The sequence below is a fragment of the Carettochelys insculpta genome, chromosome 2 (assembly GCF_033958435.1).
Source record: "Carettochelys insculpta isolate YL-2023 chromosome 2, ASM3395843v1, whole genome shotgun sequence".
Classification (NCBI taxonomy): domain Eukaryota; kingdom Metazoa; phylum Chordata; order Testudines; family Carettochelyidae; genus Carettochelys; species Carettochelys insculpta.
In genome coordinates this window covers 190,570,131-190,591,709 of record NC_134138.1, presented here as the reverse complement: position 1 = coordinate 190,591,709, position 21,579 = coordinate 190,570,131, and the positions used below count along the sequence as shown (strand labels likewise).

General features: G+C 40.6%; 1 protein-coding gene across 2 annotated transcripts in view; it reads right to left on the bottom strand.

The window, feature by feature from the left end:
• Nucleotides 1-444: 444 nt before the first annotated feature.
• TRANK1 (tetratricopeptide repeat and ankyrin repeat containing 1) overlaps nucleotides 445-21,579 on the bottom strand; it is an 81,064-nt gene continuing 59,929 nt past the window's right edge. For both annotated transcript variants that reach the window (XM_074988184.1, XM_074988185.1), the window contains exons 18-25: nucleotides 20,650-20,806; nucleotides 19,881-19,969; nucleotides 15,598-15,701; nucleotides 15,304-15,436; nucleotides 14,044-14,189; nucleotides 6,283-9,353; nucleotides 3,257-3,358; nucleotides 445-1,697 (exon numbers count right to left, since the gene is read on the bottom strand). In XM_074988184.1, the coding sequence (XP_074844285.1) occupies nucleotides 1,588-1,697; nucleotides 3,257-3,358; nucleotides 6,283-9,353; nucleotides 14,044-14,189; nucleotides 15,304-15,436; nucleotides 15,598-15,701; nucleotides 19,881-19,969; nucleotides 20,650-20,806 (3,912 nt within the window). In that variant the 3' untranslated portion in view covers nucleotides 445-1,587. The remainder of the gene's footprint in view (nucleotides 1,698-3,256; nucleotides 3,359-6,282; nucleotides 9,354-14,043; nucleotides 14,190-15,303; nucleotides 15,437-15,597; nucleotides 15,702-19,880; nucleotides 19,970-20,649; nucleotides 20,807-21,579) is intronic.

Genomic DNA, 21,579 nt, shown 5'->3' with positions numbered 1-21,579 from the left:
ATGAGAGGAAAATGCTTAGGTAAATACCAGGACAGACAATGGAAAAAATAGGACAACTGGGCCCCCCATAGTTGCTATACACCCCACCCACACCCCAAAAAGCCTAATGTCTGTGTAAACAAAGTGAAATGAGGGGGCCTTGTGGACATGTCCCCGGGTCCCAAGTTTCTCTTGATAGGTCTGGTGACTACTAAAACAATTTGATATATGAAAAATAGTTATATTTTTCAAACCTAGTATCTCAGCCACATAGTAACACATTCATTAAACACACAAAACACAACCTAAGAATCTATAATGGAGCTGTGAACAGTCAGAAAGTACAGTGGTGGTGAGCACCACTACACACTCTGTTCTTTGCACCAAATCCCGCCGCCCTTTTGCATGTGAGCGGCCATATGCACCCCTTACAAAACAATTTATAAAAATGAGACAGTGTCAGACTAACATCAACATTGTTGGCTTTATAAAATGTCAATCTACATGACAAAGGTGGTTTCTTTTTGACATGTCAAATCTATAAAACAACACAAAAGTATAAACAATTTTTAAGATCAAAGGAACATCTTTGATATGTATTGAGCATAATCACAAGAACAAGTAGAAAAAGAAACTTCTAACTGGAGATGTATATAATGATAATAAAACACTAACACCAATGCGTTTAGAAAGCTCTGTACTCACCATTCCTGTCTCTGGAATTAATAGAAGGGTATCCCCAAGGAGATTTAAGCTCCTCCAAAAGTGGGAATGCTCAATGGCTGGCTAATTTACGACGACTATTTGAAACCACGTCCTCCAGGGACAAACTGTTTTTGAGAGTCCAAAAATGTTAAAATACTCGTGAAAAGACATCAAAAATCTTCTTCCCCATGAGTGTTCCAGCTCAGCAGGATGTAGAGATAGATGCAAATTAAAAGAAGGGAATGGAACTGGTGAGGAAGCACCCCTGAGTAGAGGCAAAAAAGTGCCATTCTTTCCACTGGCTCATTTTAAATTAGTGAGGCCAAGACTACACTAGCACTTTTGTTGGCATAGCTTACATCACACTCAAGTAGTTGAAAACTCTCCATCCCTCTGAACAATGTTAAGTTACACTGGCAAACGCTGGTGTGGACAGTGGTATTCTGGTGGGAAGTGCTCTCCCATTAACATAGCTGCAGCTGCTTATCAGAGGTGGTTTAATTATGCTGAGAGGAGAGCTCTCACCAGTTGGCATGGACCGGCTACATGAACAATTTTACAGCTGTGCCACTGTAAGCTCACTAGTGTAGGCATGGCCAAAATTACATGCTGACGTTTGTCACTTCTGAGTTCCCCATTTGGTTCTGCCTAAAGTTTGTCCTGTCACATTTTAATTTTTACAATACATAAATTTATAAAATAGCTACAAGCAGTTAGGAATTTGTTCCCCCACAATAAATGATTAAAAACAACCAAAAGTAAAAATCTTGGCTGGTATTTTTCACTTTCTCCCCATTGCTGACCCTATCCTGTTACATTTTTTATTTTAAAGCCTTAAACAATTTTACTCCTAAATTATGGGTGATTCAGGGTGGGACAGCCATCTGCATATTTTTCAAATTATTATTTTCGATGTTTTCCTTTTTTTCTGGAAGGCTTTTTACGACATAGTTCTTCAAAAGCTGCCATTTCATCTTCTCCTTCATTTTCGAAGTCTTTATCATCCGCAAAACCTATTTAAAAAACAACAAATTGTTCAAAAGGGTATAAGATTAAAACTTTCTTTTCCTAAAGACATGACAAAAACTCACTTGCATCTTTTTAGTTAGGCCCCGATTCAAAAAAGGGCTTTAGGTCAGGGTCGTATGGAATTTTAACTATGTGCTTAAGAGCAAGTGCCTTCAATAAGACTTAAGCATGTGCTAAAGTGCTTTGCTGAATAAGGACAAATTGGTGATCCAGAGCCTTAGATAATAAAAAATTACAACTAAAGAAATAAAATCAAAATGAAATTCTATTACTGAAGGTAAATATGGGGGAGGAGGAGGAGGAAAGGAGTCAAAAGTTTTTCTGATGGCTCTCTTAACTGTAATAATTTCTTAGCAGGTTCCTCCTGAATATTTACATTTTATGATAGCAACATTAAGAACAAATGCTTCTTCCAGAGCGTTAAAATATTTACCCTTCTCCAGTAGACCCTTTAGCTTCAACGAATGGATCTGTTACAAGTAATGTTTGCACAAACATTTCAGTCTCTCTGTGACTTTAGTATACCTCTTGCATTGAAGAACTTAAAATTAACAGCTCTTCAGCACAGAGTTAATACTGATGATGAGATCTTTTTTATAAAGTATTTTTCTTCTATTAAGTTTTGATCAGAACAGAAAAACAAACCTTAGTGGCTAATGTGTATGTCAAAACACATAATTCTCTCTTGGATTCCTCCTGTGAATGTTTGACAGATACTCAGGACCCAACTCTATTACCATTGGAGTCAGTAAGTGTTTCACCATTGGCTTCAGAAGAGAAGAGGAAGGAGGCTTTAATGCAGTTTGTAGAACTAAGAGCTCACTCACACTATATTTTAACAATCTCTTTGTACTGTCAAAGGATAAAATGGTATGTTATTGTAATCAAAAATCACTGATCTAATACCACAGCTTTAGATTACAATGCAACACAATACACAGAACACTTTATTACTGGATATTGTGTCCTTTCTGAACAGACATCAGAATTGTTAGAGTCCTAATGCAGAACTTGGGTACATGCTTAATTTTAAGCTTGTAATTACTCCCAACAGAGTTAATAGAACCACTCCCTTACTTAATGTTAATCTTAAGTATTGTGAAAGATGCACATGCAAATCATGACATCTTTTAGAAAGAATATTTTACATGAACAGATCTTTTTGTTTTCCTTTGACTTATCATCCATCTGTCCTGTCCCCAGACTAAAAAGAGAACATGTTAAAAAACATAAAAAAGATCACTCCTATTGGACATGACTGACCTCAAAACTGGGGTTATTCAGATACCACTGCAAAACAAACTCTGCTGTCTGTAGTGGAAAAAGCTCCATTTCCCTTCCCTTTTCATAGGGACAACGCATTCTGAACAACACATCTGACCCACAGTTATCTGCATATACAGCCTCCTCAGTCCTCTCTGGGTTTGCAATAATGGTAGGGGCCTTGAAAAAAACCTTGAAGGTGAGTATCTCACCGCACAAATTAAAATACTACTGTATAATTTATGGGAGTTATAGAGACTCGCACAATTTGATGACATACCTTCCCCCTTTACCATATGCGACTCAGTGTTCTTCAGCAACTTACGGGCATCATTAAGATTAACAGATAAACTGCTGACAGGCTTGGCCATTATTTCTTCAGCTGAAACAGATAATAACTGTTAAACACACCAAGATTGTGCTTATTATCTGAGGTATGGAGAGCGACTTACGGAGACAGTCCATACTAAAGAAAAGGAGTCACAGGACCACGCTGCACTGAAAGGAAAGATTTTGTATGACTCAACAAGAACTTCTCTTGGGGAATTCCAGAAGTACATGCTGTGGGACCAAGATACCACCCATGGCAGATGACACAGAATGCATGCTTCTGCACATCAGTCAACACTGCCAGACCCAGGGGGACAGTCATAGCCACACCACCACCTTGTCCATTTCAGAAAGCCCATGCACAGAGCTTGAACTCAGGGTCAATGTTTTGCCTAGCACTGAGCATGACACAAGAGAGACGATTCCTTGGATTCTCTCTTTAATCCCCAAAAACTCTACAGGTGCAGGTTCAGTACAGTGCAGGCGTGTCACTGCATTTGTTTAATGAATTGTGATGTTACAGATTTAATAAAAACATTTTCAAATAAACATAAAAACCTTAAGCAAACCATAAACTTGTATGCACTTGTTCTCCTGAGATGGAAAAACAAAGACCGCAGATGATAAGATCTTGTAGCTAAATCTACCATTAAAGTATGTAAATAATTAGTGGTAGTTGGGCTCAAGGGGTTGTGATCAATGGCTCTATGTTAGGTTAAGGACTGGTACTAAGTGGAGTCCCCCAAGGGGTGGTCCTGGGGCTGGTTTTGTTCATCATCTTCACTAATGACCTGGACAAGGGGATGGATTGCACCCTCAGCAAGTTCGCAGGTGACACTAAGCTAGTGGGAGGGGTAGATATGCTGATGGGTAGTAATAAAATCCACCGTGACTTAGACAAATTGGAAGATTGAGCCAAGAAAAGTCTGATGAGGTTTAACAAGGACAAGTGCAGAGTCATGCACTTAGGATATAAGAATCCTAAACACTGCTACAGCTTGGGGACAGACTGGCTAAGCAGCAGTTCTGCAGCAAAGCACCTGGGCATTAGAGTGGATGAGAGGCTGGACACAAGTCAACAACGTGCCCTTGTAGCCAAGAAGGCCAATGGCACAATAAAAACTGTCCAGCAGAGGCAGCCTAGAGCGCATGTCTTATGAGTAGAGGCTGAGGGATTCAGGTTGTTTTCTTTTATTATTATTCTACAGAAAACTGAGGGGAAATTTGATAGCAGCCTTCAACTACGTGAAGGGAGGGTTACAAAGATGATCAAGAGAGGCTGTTTTTAGTGGTGACCAGACAGCAGAATGAGGAACAATGGCCTCAAGTTTCAGTACGGGAGATCTAGGCTGGATATTAGGAAAAACTATTTCATCAGGAGGGTGGTGAAGCACTGGGATAGTTTACCTAGAGAGGAGGTGGAATCTCCATCCCTAGAAGCTTTTAAGTTCCCTCTTGACAAAGCCCTGGCTGGGATGATTTAGTTGGTATTGGTCCTGCTTTAAGCAAGGGGTTGGAATTGATGACCTCCTGAGGTTTCTTCCAACCCTCTGCTTCTATGATTCTAAATGTCTCAGTGTAGACATAACCTTAGAGGTATTTCCAGAAGTACATTTCAGACAAGTTAGAAACTGCCACAGAAATATGATAGCAGCAGCTGATCATGCATCTAATATAGTTTAAAAAAAAAAAGACTTTAATAAAAGAGCTGACCGTGAGACCCTGTTAGACTACTCATTTTATCTGCTGATTATCCTATTTAAATATTTTTCTGTATGTTCATTAAATATAAATATAAAATTGAAATAAATAAACTATGACTCTCAAGAGCATTCTTAATTTTAAACTTGTTTTCATTTGGAAAAAAAACTGAAAGGCAGTACAGATCTTTCTTCACAAATAGGATTTAACAATCTGGGCCTGATTCTCCATTCACTTGCACTGGGATCCACCAGGAGTACTTTCAATGAAAATCTGAATAAGCCAAAGGAGAAACCAGGGCTATGTCACTGCTGCTGCACAAAAGTATTTACACACATTCCCATACTTACCCTGAATTGTCCCAGAACACATTCTCCTTAGTGATAGGTCATCATTACAGTAAACCCTTATTTTACAAACCGCGATTTAGCGGACTTCAGGGACAAGGGACGTCCCCCCATTGTTCCTGAAGTCCTCTGGTGTTTCAAAAACCACCCCCCAGCTCCCCAAAAAATTGCTTTGCTTACATTGCTGCAGCCTGGAGGAGCCACCAGCTCCTCCACTGGAGCTGCCATGCGTTCCTCCCACCAGGGGCAGGGTGCATAGATGGGCAGACTGGCACTCGTGTATGCGGCCCAGCCCTGGTGGGATGAACGTGTGGTGGCTCTGGTGGCAGACCTCTGGCTGCATGCGGCAGGGTGCCTTCGGCTGCACCGCGAGGCAGCTCGAGCCACACACAGCAAGGTGCCTCCAGCTGTGCAGCAAGGTGGCTTGAGCCAGTGTAGCAAGGTACCTCCCGCTGCGCAGCGGGGTGCCTCCGTCCACATGCGGTGCGGCAGCCTGTTTTGCACAGCGAGGCTCCTCCAGCCATGTGCTGCGAGGTGCCTGGAGCTGCACACAGCAAGGAGGCTCCAGCCACACTGGCAGGGTCTCAGCCATGCAGCAAAGTCCAGGGCTCTTCCAGTGGTGGCGGGTCCGGTAAGTGGCAGGGTTTTTATTTCTTGAGAGGTTTTTTTTGTTTGTTTGTTTTTGTTTGGGTTTTTTTGTTGTTGTTTGTTTTTTGGAGGGAGGACTGGGGCAGGAGGAGGCTGGCAGGGGTGGGTGGGCAGTAAACCCTTGCATTTAACGGACTTTCAGGAATAGCGGACACCCCATGCCCATTAGTATGTTAAATCAAGGGTTTACTGTATTCAAATGTTGAAGGAACCTAAAATACAAGACCATACAAGCAATGATGACATGGCATCACAGGCAACAATAACAACAAAATCTTACCATCAGTCCAAGCTTTTCTCCTATAGACATCTTCCACAATATCAGAAATCTTCTTAATGTTCTCTTGAAGTTTTCTTTGTACCACATGAAAATGTTCTTTAACTATCAAGTAGCTTTTGATGTAGGCAATTTGTTCAATTGTGTCCACTACATCTAGCCCTTCACATATTTTTGGGTCAACATTTCTTTTGAAAAAGTCAAAATAATTCTGGTAAGCAGTGTATTTATTTCTATGTTCATCCAGGTGTTTGTGCTTTATGTAAGTCTCACTCGCCACAACAGGTTCCCTCTTTTCCATGCTCTCCTTTCCTCCCTGATCAGTCTCTGCTGGAGTCATGGCTTCAGAAGCTTCTCTCTCAAAGTCTTCTTTCTGGATGAAGTAGTTTTCAGGACCCTGAATAAATTTGACTCCACAGAGGTCACATTGCGTTCGGTCAATATCTGCTTTTTTAAAGATTCCTGATGCCAATTCTTTCACTTCCATGCCAATGGGATCTGGTTTCGAGCACGAGTTTCTCTTCCATTTTATGCAATAATAGGCTAAAAGGAATAAACGCCACAATTTTTTCTTAGCATAAGCTTTCTGCTGTTGTTTCTGGTGCTTCATGGATGCTATGGCTGTCAGCGGATCCTCTCTCTCTTCCATATAGAGATCGCTTTCAAGTTCCTTTTCCGGCTCCTCAAATAATTCCAAAGGATCCAAATAGGACTCAAATCGGTTTAGGTTTACTTGCTCATAAAAGATGCCCCGTACACTTCCCCCTTTGGCATACATCATGTCCCACTTCCAGTGGCAGTCAGCTAAGTACTCCTCATCTCGTTCAATCAGCAGCTCTTGCAGGCCTTCTGCTATTTTTCTCACATTTACAGCCTCGTTCACTCGTTCCACGATCTTAACTAATCTCTCAGGCACTTTGGATGGACAATCTTTTCTCATATTTATCAACTTTGCCTTGATTTCAGGGAAGTGTTCATGCAGAAGGGATTTACATCTAGGGCTAAGCACTTGATCAGCATTCACTAACATCACTAAGCAGAGCACCACTGTGCGCTCTGCTTCCCCTGTAGTAATGCAATCAATGTCCTCAAAAGCATCAAGAAGAACATTGAAATTACTGTTTTTAGCTCCACACAAAACCTCTGCAACATAAAGGAGATGAAATCTGAATTCTTTCATAGCCTCACTTGTGTCCTCTGGTTTGTACTCTTGTATGATGGAAAATGTATCTCTCACCTCTTTGTTCAGGCCTTCCTTTCTGAACAAGAACTCCCAGTAATGGAAGAGAGCAATGTAACTTTTTGGAAGACACAGAGTAATGTTTTTGCAGAGGCGCATCAGGACAGCACAGCACAGAATATACTGGAATTCCAGCAACATCACGGTATTTCCTATGCTAGGAATCAGAGGTTCAACACATTTCTTCACAAGGACATTCATAAAACGGAAAAACATCCATTTACAGTTTGCTGGATTTCTGTGAACATAAAGTTGGTCCAGTGAATACTCAAGAAGTCGAATGAAACACAAGTGTGTGTTTTCGGCATTTTCAGAATACTTATCTGGTATCAACATGCCATATCTGCCATCCAGCCCTCGGAGTCTTCCTCCTCTGCCTCTGTCCCCCTTTTCATAGTGTTTAGTCTCTAATAACTTTAGTTCTTTGTTATAATCATCTTCCTCCTTAGCAAGGAGCTTATCAAATTCTTCAGGATAACCAGAAGACAAGATGAAAACTTGCATTGCTCTGAGCCATAAATCTGTTGATTCTCTTCTGTTTATGGCATTTTCACTTTTAAACTTAAATACAATGTACTCCTTCAGTACCATCCTACAAGGTTTAGGAAAGTGATAAACAAGTCTCAAGAGATCTTTGCATGCCATTGGGTTTTCCGACATCACTCTCAGATGGAAGTGTTTAGGGAATAAGAAATCTAATAGAGATTTGCATAATGTATACTTATCTGCCGTCAAAAGCTCATCAATGTCATTACATTCGTGCAACAGCTCTTTTGGGAATACTCTTTTGGCCTGTAACAACAGTCCATTTATTGCTGCTAGCTGCACTTTACACTGAAGTATAGACTTTGCCTCATGACGCAACAAAGGTCGATGGAAATCTTTACAGGCCTTATCCTCACATGTCAAGCCAGCAATGAACTTCATGCACATGTCAGAGTAACTCTCCTCAAGTGTACTGCGAGTAATTGAACACAGCCGGCTGAGGAAGTGCTTATTCAGTGCAGACTTTAGCTCTTCCATGCCTACACGGAAGTGATCTTTAGTTTTTTTCTCTTTCAGACTCAGATCATCTGGCAAGAACTGAAGGATATGTCCAGCTTCATTTGGAGACATCTGGCAAACACTGCCATCTATTGGCAAAATCCCAAAATAATCAAAACATGACCTGACCATTTCTTTCTCAGCATTGGTAGTGGCTTTTTGGAGAGCTCTGACCAGATTTAGAAGGTCCTCTAACCCACAACATGCCAGAACAAAGATGTCCTGGTATGTTGGTTCACAATGGGTTAATTCAAAGAGAGCTTCCACTGCACCAGCAAAATGATTCAAACGTGCGAACTTATAGAAGGCCTTTTCAAGCTTTCTAAAGTCTTTCTTTAGAGCTCCCTGCAGAAAAGTTGCCTCAGCAATGCCAGACTTTTGATTTGTTTGCTTACAAAGCTCTAATGCTTCATCCAGGATAGCATCTCTGTTTTCCAATTCTGAACAGCTAGTTTGGCTGATACGGACAGCAGTGAGCAGACATGAGGCTCGAAATTCCTTTTTGGCTGTGAGCTTGGCTGCCTCCAACACAAAGCCATGCTGTTTCATTAGTTTAGCAGCCTCTTCTTCTCGACCCTCCCTCTTCAACAGGTCTGCTGCCTGGGCCAAGCATTTACGCGATTTTAAGAACACAAGCTGGTCTTCAGTGTCGAGTTTGGAGAGAACTGCCATCATCTCCTTGGTTTTGTTTTCACTTAAGTACTTCGCAGCTGCCTCCAAATAAAACTGGTTTGCTGAGTATGAGAGTTTGGAAACTGGCTGCCTTTTCGTCCTTAGTATATCTTCATATCTGGAATAAAAATACATCATGTCATGTTACTGCCCTATATGAAAAAAAACAGACACAACCTACCATTTTTTTAAATGATCACACAACACTGAACGAGATAATACACCAGTGCCAGTCAGGTCCTCTCCAGACATACTTCAAATGTTGTACAGAGTGATGAGAGGTCTTTGAGATATGAAAAATTATCCCAGCATTTTGAAAGAGCTATAAATCATTTCATTACAATTTAAAGTTATCTGAAATAAAACCATTAAAATTTCAAATCAGAAATCAGATTAGAAACTCAGAACCTCAGTGGGTCTTCCTACATATTGCTTTAAAAGGATGAAGTGAGATTAAAGTGATTCAGAACAGAGGTGTATGAACTTCTATTAAGAGAGATTCATGATTATGCTAACTATTACATGAACACTCCAAATTGTAAGACAAAAACCCTGATAATATCAAATATTCTTTAGGGCTCAAACTTAGTAACTGCCAATAAAAGCTTACACTGATTACTTTATGATTAACAGAATATGTATCTGCCAGAGTAGGGTATATAAATCTTTCTCCCATTTGTTGCTTCTGAGTGACAGATCAAGTTACCTTTTTTAACAGTTCCAACATTCAGCTAATGGCTAATTACTGTTACATAATGTCAGTAAATTAGTAAACTTGTTTCATACCCAAACTACAACCTTGCAAAAAGTCTTCTTTTCTACTCACCTAGGACAAAGTAATGTTTTCTGACAGGTGAGCAGATCATCATTAGCTTTCCATTACCTATTTTTGCACGTTAACAGCAAAGGAACAGATTTTTGTGCCAGGGATGGTAAATTTACATGGATGACTTTGCAAGTCCATTTTAAAATAAAGCCCTAGATACTAAAAATAATTGTAGTACTTCCAGTTTTCAAACTCTCTCTATATAATTCATAAATGTTATTCTTAAAAAAAAAAAAAGTATTCCCAAGTACAGAGCTTATAAGAGCTATTTCCAAATTCGCACATTGCATAACATAAGATTTCACGATATGTCATACAAAACATGAAAATTTACTGTGATGTTTGAGGAATATACTTACTTTACTGTGAAGTGTTAATTGTCTAAACTGTGGAAGCTCCTTCAATGGAGATTTTCAAAGGAGGTTTGATAGTTTACACAACAAACCCTGCATCTTGGTAAAATGAACCTTGAGGTTCTTTCTGACCCGGGGCAGGCAAAAGATGGCCCTTGGGACAGATCCCGCCTACCAAATCCTCCGATCATAGAATCATAGAATCCTAGGGTTGGAAGGGACCTCAGGCGGTCCTTGAGTCCAGCCCTCAATCATCCCTAACTAAATCATCCAAGCCAGGACTTTGTCAAGCCGTGACTTAAAAACCTTTAGGGATGGAGATTCCACAACCTCTCTAAGTAACGAATTCTACTGCTTCACGACTCTCCTGGTGAAATAGATTTTCCTAATATCTAACCTACACATCACCCCATGTAATTTGAGACCACTGATCTTTGTTGTGCCATCCATCACTACAGAACAGCCTCTCTCCATCCTCTTTAAAACCCCACTTCAGGAAGTTGAAGGCTGCTGTAAAACGGACCTTCACTCTTCTCTTCTGAAAATTAAATACGCCCAAATCCCTCAGCCTATCCTCCTAGGTCATGTACTCCAACCCCCTAATCATTTTTGCTGCCCTCTGCTGGACCCGCTCCAATGCGTCCACATCCTTTTTATACAGGGAGGCTGAGAATCGGATGCAGTACTCCAGATGTGGCCTCATCAATGTCGAATAAAGGGAAACAATAACTTCTCTAGATCTGCTGGAAATGTTCCTCCTAATGCACCCCAATATGCCGTTAGCATTCTTGGCTACAAGGCCACACTGTTGACCCCCCAGCCTATAACAATGCTTGGGATTCTTCCGTCACAAGTGCAGCACTCTGCACTTCTCCTTGTTGAACCTCAATCAGATTACTTTTTGCCCAGTCCTACAATTTATCCAGGTCACTCTGGACCCTATCCCTTCCCTCCAACATATCTACCTCTCCCCTACCTTAGTGTCATCTGCAAATTTACTGAGCGTGCAAATCCAGGTCATTAATAAAGATGTTGAACAATACCAGCCCTACAACCAATCCTTGGGGCACTCCGCTTGAAACTGTCCACCAACCAAATCCAGCCCACCACTGTCCTGTGGCCTAGCAGGAGCCTCAAGCAGGCTTCCTGACTGATATGCCTCCACGCATGCTGAGAGTGTCCGGCTGCAGCGACCACGTGCACTGCTACATGTCACGGGGCAGAGGTGATCAGCCTTGGTGCACTGCCTTTATCTGTACCACAGACTCGCACCTTCCATTGGTTGGAAATGGGTCTATGGGAGCGGCCTACGCCATGCCTGCAGCAGAGGCAGCATGCGGAGGCCTCCCCACAAACTGTGTGCAATACACGAACATACATTGCCTCCCACATCAGGATGGTCTGAGTGGCCTACAGGGGCGTGGCAAGCAGGGAGCCTGCTTGAGAGTAGAGCTGAGCTGCTGGCTAGGAGCTGACTAAAATAAGCACCTACCAGCCAGAGCCTGCACTGGGCACCTCACTCCCTTCTCCCCCAACTCCCTGCACCCTGTCCCTAGTCACAACCCCCTCCAAGCTCCTACATCCCCTCCTCCAGGTCATAATGCTCTCCTGCATCCATCTCATGCCTTGCACCTCTCCTGCAGCCCCCCTGCCCTAGTTCAGCACCCAAACTGTCTGCACCCCTGCACTCCTAGACATAAGCCCTTCCCAGGCCCTGCATCCTTCCTGGAACTCAAACCCCAGCCCCAGATCACAAACCCCTCCTTCACCTGAACTCCCTCCTGGACCCCAAACTGCCTCCTGCACCTCAAACCCCTACCCCACATTCTGTTCTGCACCCCAAGCCTATCCCAGACCTCGCCCCCTCCCATCAATATCATGGAAGAGTGTGGCCATTGACCACTTATCCAATTAGTGGAGTGCCCTCCCGTCAAAAATTATTACCCATCTCTGGGTCAGAGGGAGGGGATCAGACAGGTCTGTGACAAACTGCGCACATGAGCTCACGCGCGTGCACACACACACACCTTCTCGCCGGGAATGGGAACTGAGACTTGTACCTTTCACCCCTCCTTTGCACTCTGTGAAACCTATCAGCAAAGTGCTCCATTGCCCTTTACTGCTGGTCTTGACAGAAGATGACACTCTCCTGTTGCTATCCAGTTACTCCACTCCATCAACTGACAGAAGTCTGTATAGTGGATCTACAGCTGCTATGTGGTACCAATATGATGCCACATGACAGAATTTGGGCTTTTCTGGTTTGTTTTAAAACACCTAGAAAATTACACACAAAATCTTTTGCTAAAATATCATCAATGCTGCAAAGTCAAGTGCTAAAGATTAGGAAAAGCAAAAATTAATATTTCTTTAGCAAGCTTAATCCCTCGCTCCACCCAGCCTCCTGCCCACAATATACATTATATATATTATAATATATTAACATATATAGTATATATTAATATATACACAATATATTAAAGGCAAACTCTAATAACATGACCATATACTATGTCTTCCACATCATCATTCAGTACAGAGGACAGACCTCTTCTGGGAGTTATTCAGGGTTATTCTTAGGACACCTCATTCATATCTTGCAAAGCTGGAATGTGCCTAGCAAATAATGCAACAGACTGCAGGAACAGAAAGGTTACTCCCACAGCTGAATGCTACCTGGGAGAATTGTATTGTGTCCCTGCCTCAGTGAAGCCACATTATGCTAGCAGATCACTTAAACCAAACTTCAGAGGGTGGTAGCCAGTTGTGTGTCCCTCATTTTATGGGTGCCTGACTAGAGACCCTGGGATCTGATTTGCCAAAGTGCTAAAAGAACTCACAGCTGCAGATGGAGACTGGGAGCTGAGCTGTGAACATACCAAGTGCTAAAAATGATAAAGACTTTGATATCCAAAGGTCCCAAACATCTCAGGTTTGGAACCACCAATTCCTGATTTTGAATATTTCTGAAGTGCTCAGGCACTTAAAGAGATGAATAGTATAAAATCTGATGAATAAATTAATGTCTTCAGAATTTACTTGTGCAGTTTAAAAAAAAAGGCCTTGACACTGAAAAGAAAAGAAAACATTGAACTGTCTCCTTAAAACTATGTCTACACAGGGATAACCCTCACCGGCTGGTCTAGCCACCTGACTTGGACTCACAGGAATCAGTCCCTAGGGCTTAAAAACTGCTGCGTAGACATTGAGTCCCAATGCAAACTCTGGAACCCTGTGAGGGTGGAGGATCTTTTATTGCTGCATAGAAATACCCTTTATGAGCAATCTATCAGCGTGCATTCACAAGGGGGACAAATTTAGGTGAGTGAGTCTTTCTGTGAGATCTACTTTAGGGATTTAGTTGAGGAGACAAGTCTAGATAGAGAACTGAAGATATGACATGGCTGACATCAAGTGAAATAAATCCTCAGGGGAGAGGGGACAAGTTCTCTACCACAGTCGAGCTGGTGAGAGTTCTCATAAACCAAATGAATTTCATCTTGGCGCATAAGTAATGTCACCAACTAAAACCCTTGTCAAAATCTGTGAAGAACCTACTTTAATATGCTCAAGCAACAAAAGACAAAAAATAGTCATCTTCCTTTGCAGAATCCTCTTTAGGAACATACCTTTTCACTAAAATAGCTGCTTCTTCATACAGCTCCTCATGGCAACACATCTTAAGCGCAAGATCAAACTCCTGGATTTGTTCGTAACATCTGGATGCATCTCGGTAGCACTGGCTTCTTTTATAGAAATACGCAGCATCTTTTATCTGCACCATAATAGCTCTTTATTAATATTTCAGTCTTCTAAGTATTTGAACAATACCAAGAGAAAAACTGTAGTATTTTTAATCCATACTAGGAAGGAAAAAACGATGCAGTGTCACTGCCGATGAACTTCTATAGATAATTATTCCCCTTTGAATAATATTGTTAAAGTAGCTTAAGATTTGTTAATATATATCTTGTTAATTTAAAATAATCATTAGAATGATGAACTGTTTTTCAAAAACCGGTAAATTGGAAATTAAGGTAAACACACACACACACACACATACACAAACACACACACAGATTGACTTTTCAAAATTGCTCTGCATTGGCTTAGCTGCTCCTTACAGAAGTTAGTGGGAATTTTACCCTTGACTGCAATGAGAGGAAAGTTCACCTAATGATGAGATAACAGAGTTGCAATCTGTTTTTTCTTTGGGGGTATGTTATTCCATCACACAATTTGAGTTGTATCAGTACTTTTCAGCTAATGCATGAAGTTAAGAGTTCAGAGGCAAGGGTTTAAACTATAAAAACGTCATTTGTATAATTCTGCATTATGGATAGCTTGTAATTTGTGTTTGATCAGTTCAGGCAGAAAATGTCCACTTGGCAAATTAACTGCTGAAGACAGCATCACCTGCACAGTTGTATCCAGTAATAATTTCCATCTTTGTACACTAATGAAAAACACTAAATTCTTCTTCTCCCACTCACTCAATTGTATAAAGTCTGCATAAAAGTTCCAAATTAGAAACACCAACAAATGCAAAGCAAGAATGACTAACTGGGGTTAGGGAGAATGGTAAAGAAACCTAATCTACTAACGCAGAATCCCTAACGCCTGTTCCCTCCTTTTGTTTCTGTTCTATGATATGTGTTGTCCTTGCATATATGATCTACCTGAAAGAACTTCATATTACTTATTATTCTTATGCCATAGAAGAACATTTATCTAATCTCACCAATATTAAAATGATGTAATGAATATAAGTTTTAAAGTATCCTGTATGGGACCATGAGGTTTAAAATCTTTAAAATAGATCTAAAATCCCATAACAAGACAAACTCCATAAAATACTGGGTCAGGGAGAGGGAAGAAGATTATAGTACCTTTCCCAATTTTTCACATAGTTCTGCACAAAGCTGAAATTCTTTCGTGTAAATTAGACATTTCAGGGACAGTTTTGGCTCTCCACATTCCAAATAGGTCTTAGCCAGGTACATATATTCCATCTGTTTTTCCCTATGTAAACAAAAAACAAAGACCATACATTCACAATAAATCCAGTTTTACAATATTTTTCACAAGTCTGGTATACCAGAAGTTCTAGCAACAAGAATAGTTTGTTCCTTACATTTTCCAAGACATACTACTAATAAATGCAGCTACATTTCAGCACTTACTTGGGGCTGCTTTTCTTTGATTGCACATTAAGTACAGCATCATGCGCTAAGGCCAGTTTTTCCTTCTCAATTGCTCCCCCTTTTTGGTAACATTTGGCTGCCACCTGAAATTAGATAACAAAAATGCATGCCTATATTTGGATATCAGTGTGCAAAGCTTTCATCGGTTATTATGAATAATAATCATGATTAGTATTTCATCAGTGTGTAAACAATTTATACAATTTGCTCAGCAAAACCATCATGCTTAACTAAAAAATGTTACATTTCATTTTCCAGTGACAAAGGAAACATTAAGATCACCAAAGCACGTGGAAGATGAAGAGTATAATAATTTAAATATAAATGCATTTAATATAAAGGCAAACATCAAAAATAAGTTCATGCATAATTTTAACTGAGAATGTTTGACTAGCAACACGAACAATACATTCCTCTTGCTTCACATGCAACAGTGTTATCTGGTATGTCACAGAGAGGAATCTTCTCCATTAGCAAAGTCAATAAATCTTTCCTGGCATATTTCTCTGAACTATCATGGACCAAACTCAGATGTTCAATATTCACAATCTTATAGTGAAAAATATTCAACATGTGAAGTAACCTATGTGGGCAATATGCACTGCCAGAGACTAGAAGTTGGTTCTCTAACCTTTAAACTATGCACAAAGCAAATTAAACAAAGTTAAGGAGTGACTGCCTGATGAAAAGCACTTATTCAGTTAGATCACTGTAGGATGAAAAAAACTGATACAGTAAAAAAATTACAGAATGTGGATTATTTGTCTACACGCATGGTTCATATACTGCTCCTGTCCTATGACAACAACGGGAAAGTTTGAGAAGATCTCTGCTGAAGCACTAATTCTTAGTGTGTGAGGCAAGTTTGTCTGGTTTTACTTTGTTTGCTTAAAGTTTACAGTGTGCTCGGCCAGTGATGAGGAGCTGGAGGAGCGGGCATGAGGACTGCTAGCTGAGTGGCCATCCTTGTGATCACCATTTCCCTGTTTATTACTGAGAGGGGGAAGAAATCCCTATGAGAGAAGGGCTTAAAAGCCAGATGCTAAGTGACCCAGAGGAGCTGCCTAATAGGCAACAACAGACAGGAGAAACGGTTTGTAGAAAGGAGAAATAATCAAATCAGCATGGCTCAGAAAGGCTGCATCGTTCCAATGCATCTGGCTCCTCCACCTGCATTCAGACAGAGAACCCAGTAATGGTGTCTCTACCTCAGTCTTGCCACTGATTTGAAGTGACTTTCCTGATTTCCCCTCACAAAAACACAGATTGGGAAGACCATCTAGTTTAAAAGCTGTCCACGGGTAGAATCTCCCAGGAACCATATGGACAACCTATAGGAGGATGCAGCAGCTGCGCTGAGGAATGCGTGTGCATAGGAGGAAAATCTCCAAGGTGGAAGAAGCAACTGGCTAGATAGGACTGCAGTAGCATCATCTGTAAAGAAGGAAATCTGCTGGTTACTTCTGGCAGCAGGCAGTGCCTCCACTCTTATTCCCAACTTGCTGTCCACAGAGATTTAAAAAAACGGTATACTGCCCTGGCAACAAAGGACAAAGAATCTCCCCCAAAGGTGGTGGTGGTGAAGCCATGTGTTTTCAAGACTGGGAGGATTGCGACAGCCACTCCCAAGAGGAAACGAGGGGGGCGGTGGGAGGTTCCCTTCTAAAGAGGATGATGGCATCAGAGAATACCTGTACCAGCCAATAATGGGTGGAAGGAGGCAGAGTGACAGTAGCAACTTCAGCAGGTATTACTGAGCATGAACAATACAAGCTATGCAGCAGCTTAGGATGAGGAAAGGCACATTGTCCTGTGGGCACCAGGCTTACAGATTCTGGGAGGCATCCATCTGTTCATCCAACCTGGTTTACAGAGAGGTGTGCTATCCACAGAGTGTACCTCAGCAGAAGAAGCTTTCTCAAAAAAGGAGGAGGATTATAAAATGAGGAAACAAGCTGAGTCACACCCCTCCTCCTGGTCTCTGTCCATCAATTCATGGCACCAAAAGGAAGAAGAAGGCAGTCATCCCAGAGAAGAAGGGTTCCTGACTTAAGAAGTTTGGCTAGTAAGGCTGTTCAGAGAGTGGGATGAGAAAAACTTTGCAATGAACTTAACATAGTTCATGTTAGGCATTAGTTGCATTTCATCTTCATTTTCCTTGTAACCATTTCTGACATTCACGTCTCATTACTTGTGTTTGTAGTAAGAAGAGGAGGGCCTGAAACTTAAGCCCATGTATCACGGGCCTAGGCCACAACAGTCAAGACTTTGCTAATATAAAGCTGAAGTTGTGAGCAAGAGGCAGGCCCCTGTTCACAGAAGTTGGCAAAAACAGGGCAGATATTGAAGAAACTCTCATACCTAACTGATACAAGACATGGGCTGGAAAGTACATTCCAGAGGAATAATATCAGAACCTCAACTGCTCTGACTCTGATGTGCCCTCTTAGACAGTCCTTCTGGCCCATGACTGGTTGTTCCAGCAACCCCTCTCATTGGCTGCTGCCCAGCAGCCACTCTAGGATACCTGGAGCACTTCTCTGGTTTATTTGAGTCCCTGCCTCCACACACACACACACACACACACACACACACACACACACACACCCCAGGGTTGCGAGAGAGGGTGTGAGCAAACGGGGAGAGGTGGGGATTCTGGATCTAGTCCACCCTTTAACAAACTCCCATATTTTTCTTTGCTTTAACTCAATCCCTTTTATTGAGGTCCACCACTGTAGCCGAGAAATTTAAGCATGTTCACACCAACTTCCTCACTGGTTGATGGAATCCCTATTGGATATAGGTAATCCTATTCCTTCCAAAATACTCAGTCTATCAGATCTGGAAGCTTTTTCTTTTTTGGCCTGTATAGCAGGAGTACTGAACATGCACTTAATTCTTCCATAACTTTTTTAAATCAAAAACTCCATCTGCTGCTGTCTTCAGGCATTGTAATGCACCATTCTGATGCCCACCACTGAAACTTAAGTCTTATAGTTTACCTAAGGAATAATCAAAACATTTTCACACTATCAACTGCCTAGATAGACCCAATTTGGATATTAGCTAAGAAACTAGCAAATAATAGACTTCAAAAGTCAAGAATTCTAAGAAGCCATTTTAATATAAATGTGCACATATTAAAATGATGGTTTTGTTTTTTAAATAATTTAATATTTCACAGAACAAGAAGAAGTCTGTGGCACCTTAAAGACCTACAGATATTTTGGAGCATAAGCTTTCGTGGGCAAAGACCTGCTTCATCAGATGCATGAGTTGGGGGGGTGGTTTCAGAGGGGTATTTAAAAAGTGGGGTCCCAGTAAAAGGGAGGGCCAGAGCTGACAAGGTCTATTCAGCAAGGTGGAAATGGCCCAGTATCAACAGTACTTATCAAAAGAGTTAAAAACAAGTCAGAGCAGACTCTGATCTGACTTGTTTCTTCCTCTTTTGATCAGTACTGTTGATACTGGGCCATTTCCACCTTGCTGAATAAACTTCGTCAGCTCTGGCCCTCCCACTTACTGGGACCCCACTCTTTAAATACCCCTCTGGAACCACCACCCCCACTCATGCATCTGATGAAGCGGGTCTGTGCCCACGAATGCTTATGCTCCAAAATATCTGTTCGTCTATAAGGTACCACAAGACTTTTTGTTGTTCTCGAAGCTACAGACTAACACGGCTACCTCTCTGATACTTAATATTTCATATGAACTTGTGCATCACAGCAAAATTCTTTGGTTCTCAGATATTACTGCTAGAACGAGAAAAATTAGATATAGACATAAACCACATTTTGACCTTAAAAGGCCATGAGCTAATCATTAGATTTCCCTCTACCTTTTCCCTGAGCAGAATGTATTTTGTTATGTTCACCAGTATGGAGGTGATATGTGACTGGCTGCAAGTTGCCCTCCTCTGGATGCAGCAGGTTAGATGTGTGGCTACTTTGGGTCAGGGATGAGGCAGCCCTCCCCCAGCGACAGCAAGTCCCTGGGTGAACAAGCAGCTGTGCAGCTGCACAGGTTACATGGAACTTAGCTCATCACCTAGACCATTGTGCTCCTAAGAAACGGAGTCTCTTCGCTATAGGAATGTTAAATAAAATAGAATTTAAATCGTTCAAAATCACAACTTCCAGCTGACTCATACTTTTGCTACAGTAAAACAGCTAAACTATTCTAAAGTGACTTATATTGGTACAAAGGGAACAGGGTCTCAGAACTAAAAGAATATAACTCAGATCAATATATGACATTACCTTCCAACACTGATGCTTAGCATAGTATTCTCCTTGTGCAATCCATTCTTCTGGGGTTGAAGTTTTAACAAACATGCTATCATCAAGATCTGGATGATGGTGAAGAGGGAAAAGAGTTATTTTATGTTGGTAGTCTGATATAAGAGATGACACCTAGTCCATCTATCTCAAAACTAAGAATTATAACACTTCAGTAATTCAACCCTCACCTCCCTGATAACTTATGTTCAAATCAACTGACAAAAAGGGGTACATTAGATTTTTTTCTATTTTTATTTGTCCTAAAATTGACAATTCAATTTTTATTTTAAATGGCCTCTAAATGTTTTAATTACTGTACAGACAACAAAGATTGGAGTCACTTTATGGTCCTTTAATAAACAGGTTCTTTCATTTGCCAACAAGTTTGATTTCACAGTGTTTATGGATTAGTTGCACATCTTCCTCACTTGTAAAAGGAAGATAACAGTAAGATGTCTGACAAGTATTGCTGACTTTTTAGAGCTAAAACTGTTAAACTGAAGCAAGAAAAATATCTTCCTAAAGTCAAATGGAATTTCCAAGGACCAAGTATTTTACTCTTGGAAGCATAACGTTAAAGGCAAGCAACACACATGTGCACCATTCTTCATATTATTTGATTATTATAAATAAAGCCCTACAAATATTTGCTAAGAACATGGGAATATTAACACATTTTAAAAAACAAACACTTAGTGGATTGTCTCGTTTTCAGAGTTTTAACAGAAAGTTTTGATGTGGCTTTTACCTTTGTTTTCATCTATTTTGACAACCTGAACAAATTCCCTTTTGATGAAATATTTAAAAGCTGGAGCACGCTTGTCGCTATTTTCATCAAAGATCCAAAGATTGACTCTGGCTCTTGTAATGGCAGTATACAGTTGCTTTAACTCTCCATTGAGCATCTAGATTGAGTGATTAAAAAGACATATGACGTGATATGTGCAGGAAATCATTTGAGTGCAAAGTAAAAAGAATGATATGATTACATACAAAACTAACTATTTTAAAGTAAGCCACTTTAAACATTAAGGGTCCAATTTTTAATATGCCTGCAAAAATGCATGTGCAATTTTGCACCTAATTTGTGTGCAATTACTTCTATTGCAAGTTCCATGTACACACAGTAAGTTTCACATCTGAAAACATTAACAAATGAAGCCACTTATTTTTTGCACACAATTATGGATATTTCAAGTAAAATTAAGCATGCAATTTCTCTCACAATTTTGAAAAATCAGGTATTAAGGGTCTGATTCATGACTGCATCCCTCATGTCCTTCCCTGCTTTTAATAGTTACACCAATATCAGACTGGAACAGCATTGAAGTTAATTAGTTCCTAACTTTTAATTAATTTTTAAACTGTAACTTCTACAACTATCCATTCACTATGCAAGATATTTGCCCTGCCACCTGAGATGTGTTCAGAAACATACTAACTTCTAAATCTTCCCAAGAACAAAGTACATCAAAATCATATGTTTAGTAAGAGCTAGAAAAAAGAAAAAAATGTTGATGGATCCAGGATTAATTAATTACAATACATAATATTCATACACTGACTGGAAGAACAGTTATATACAATAATGCTAAATAACAGTTTATTAGAAGTCTTTCTTGAACTTGGAGATTTTTCTTCTACAGTTTCATGTGTGTTTGCTATCTCCAAGCAATGT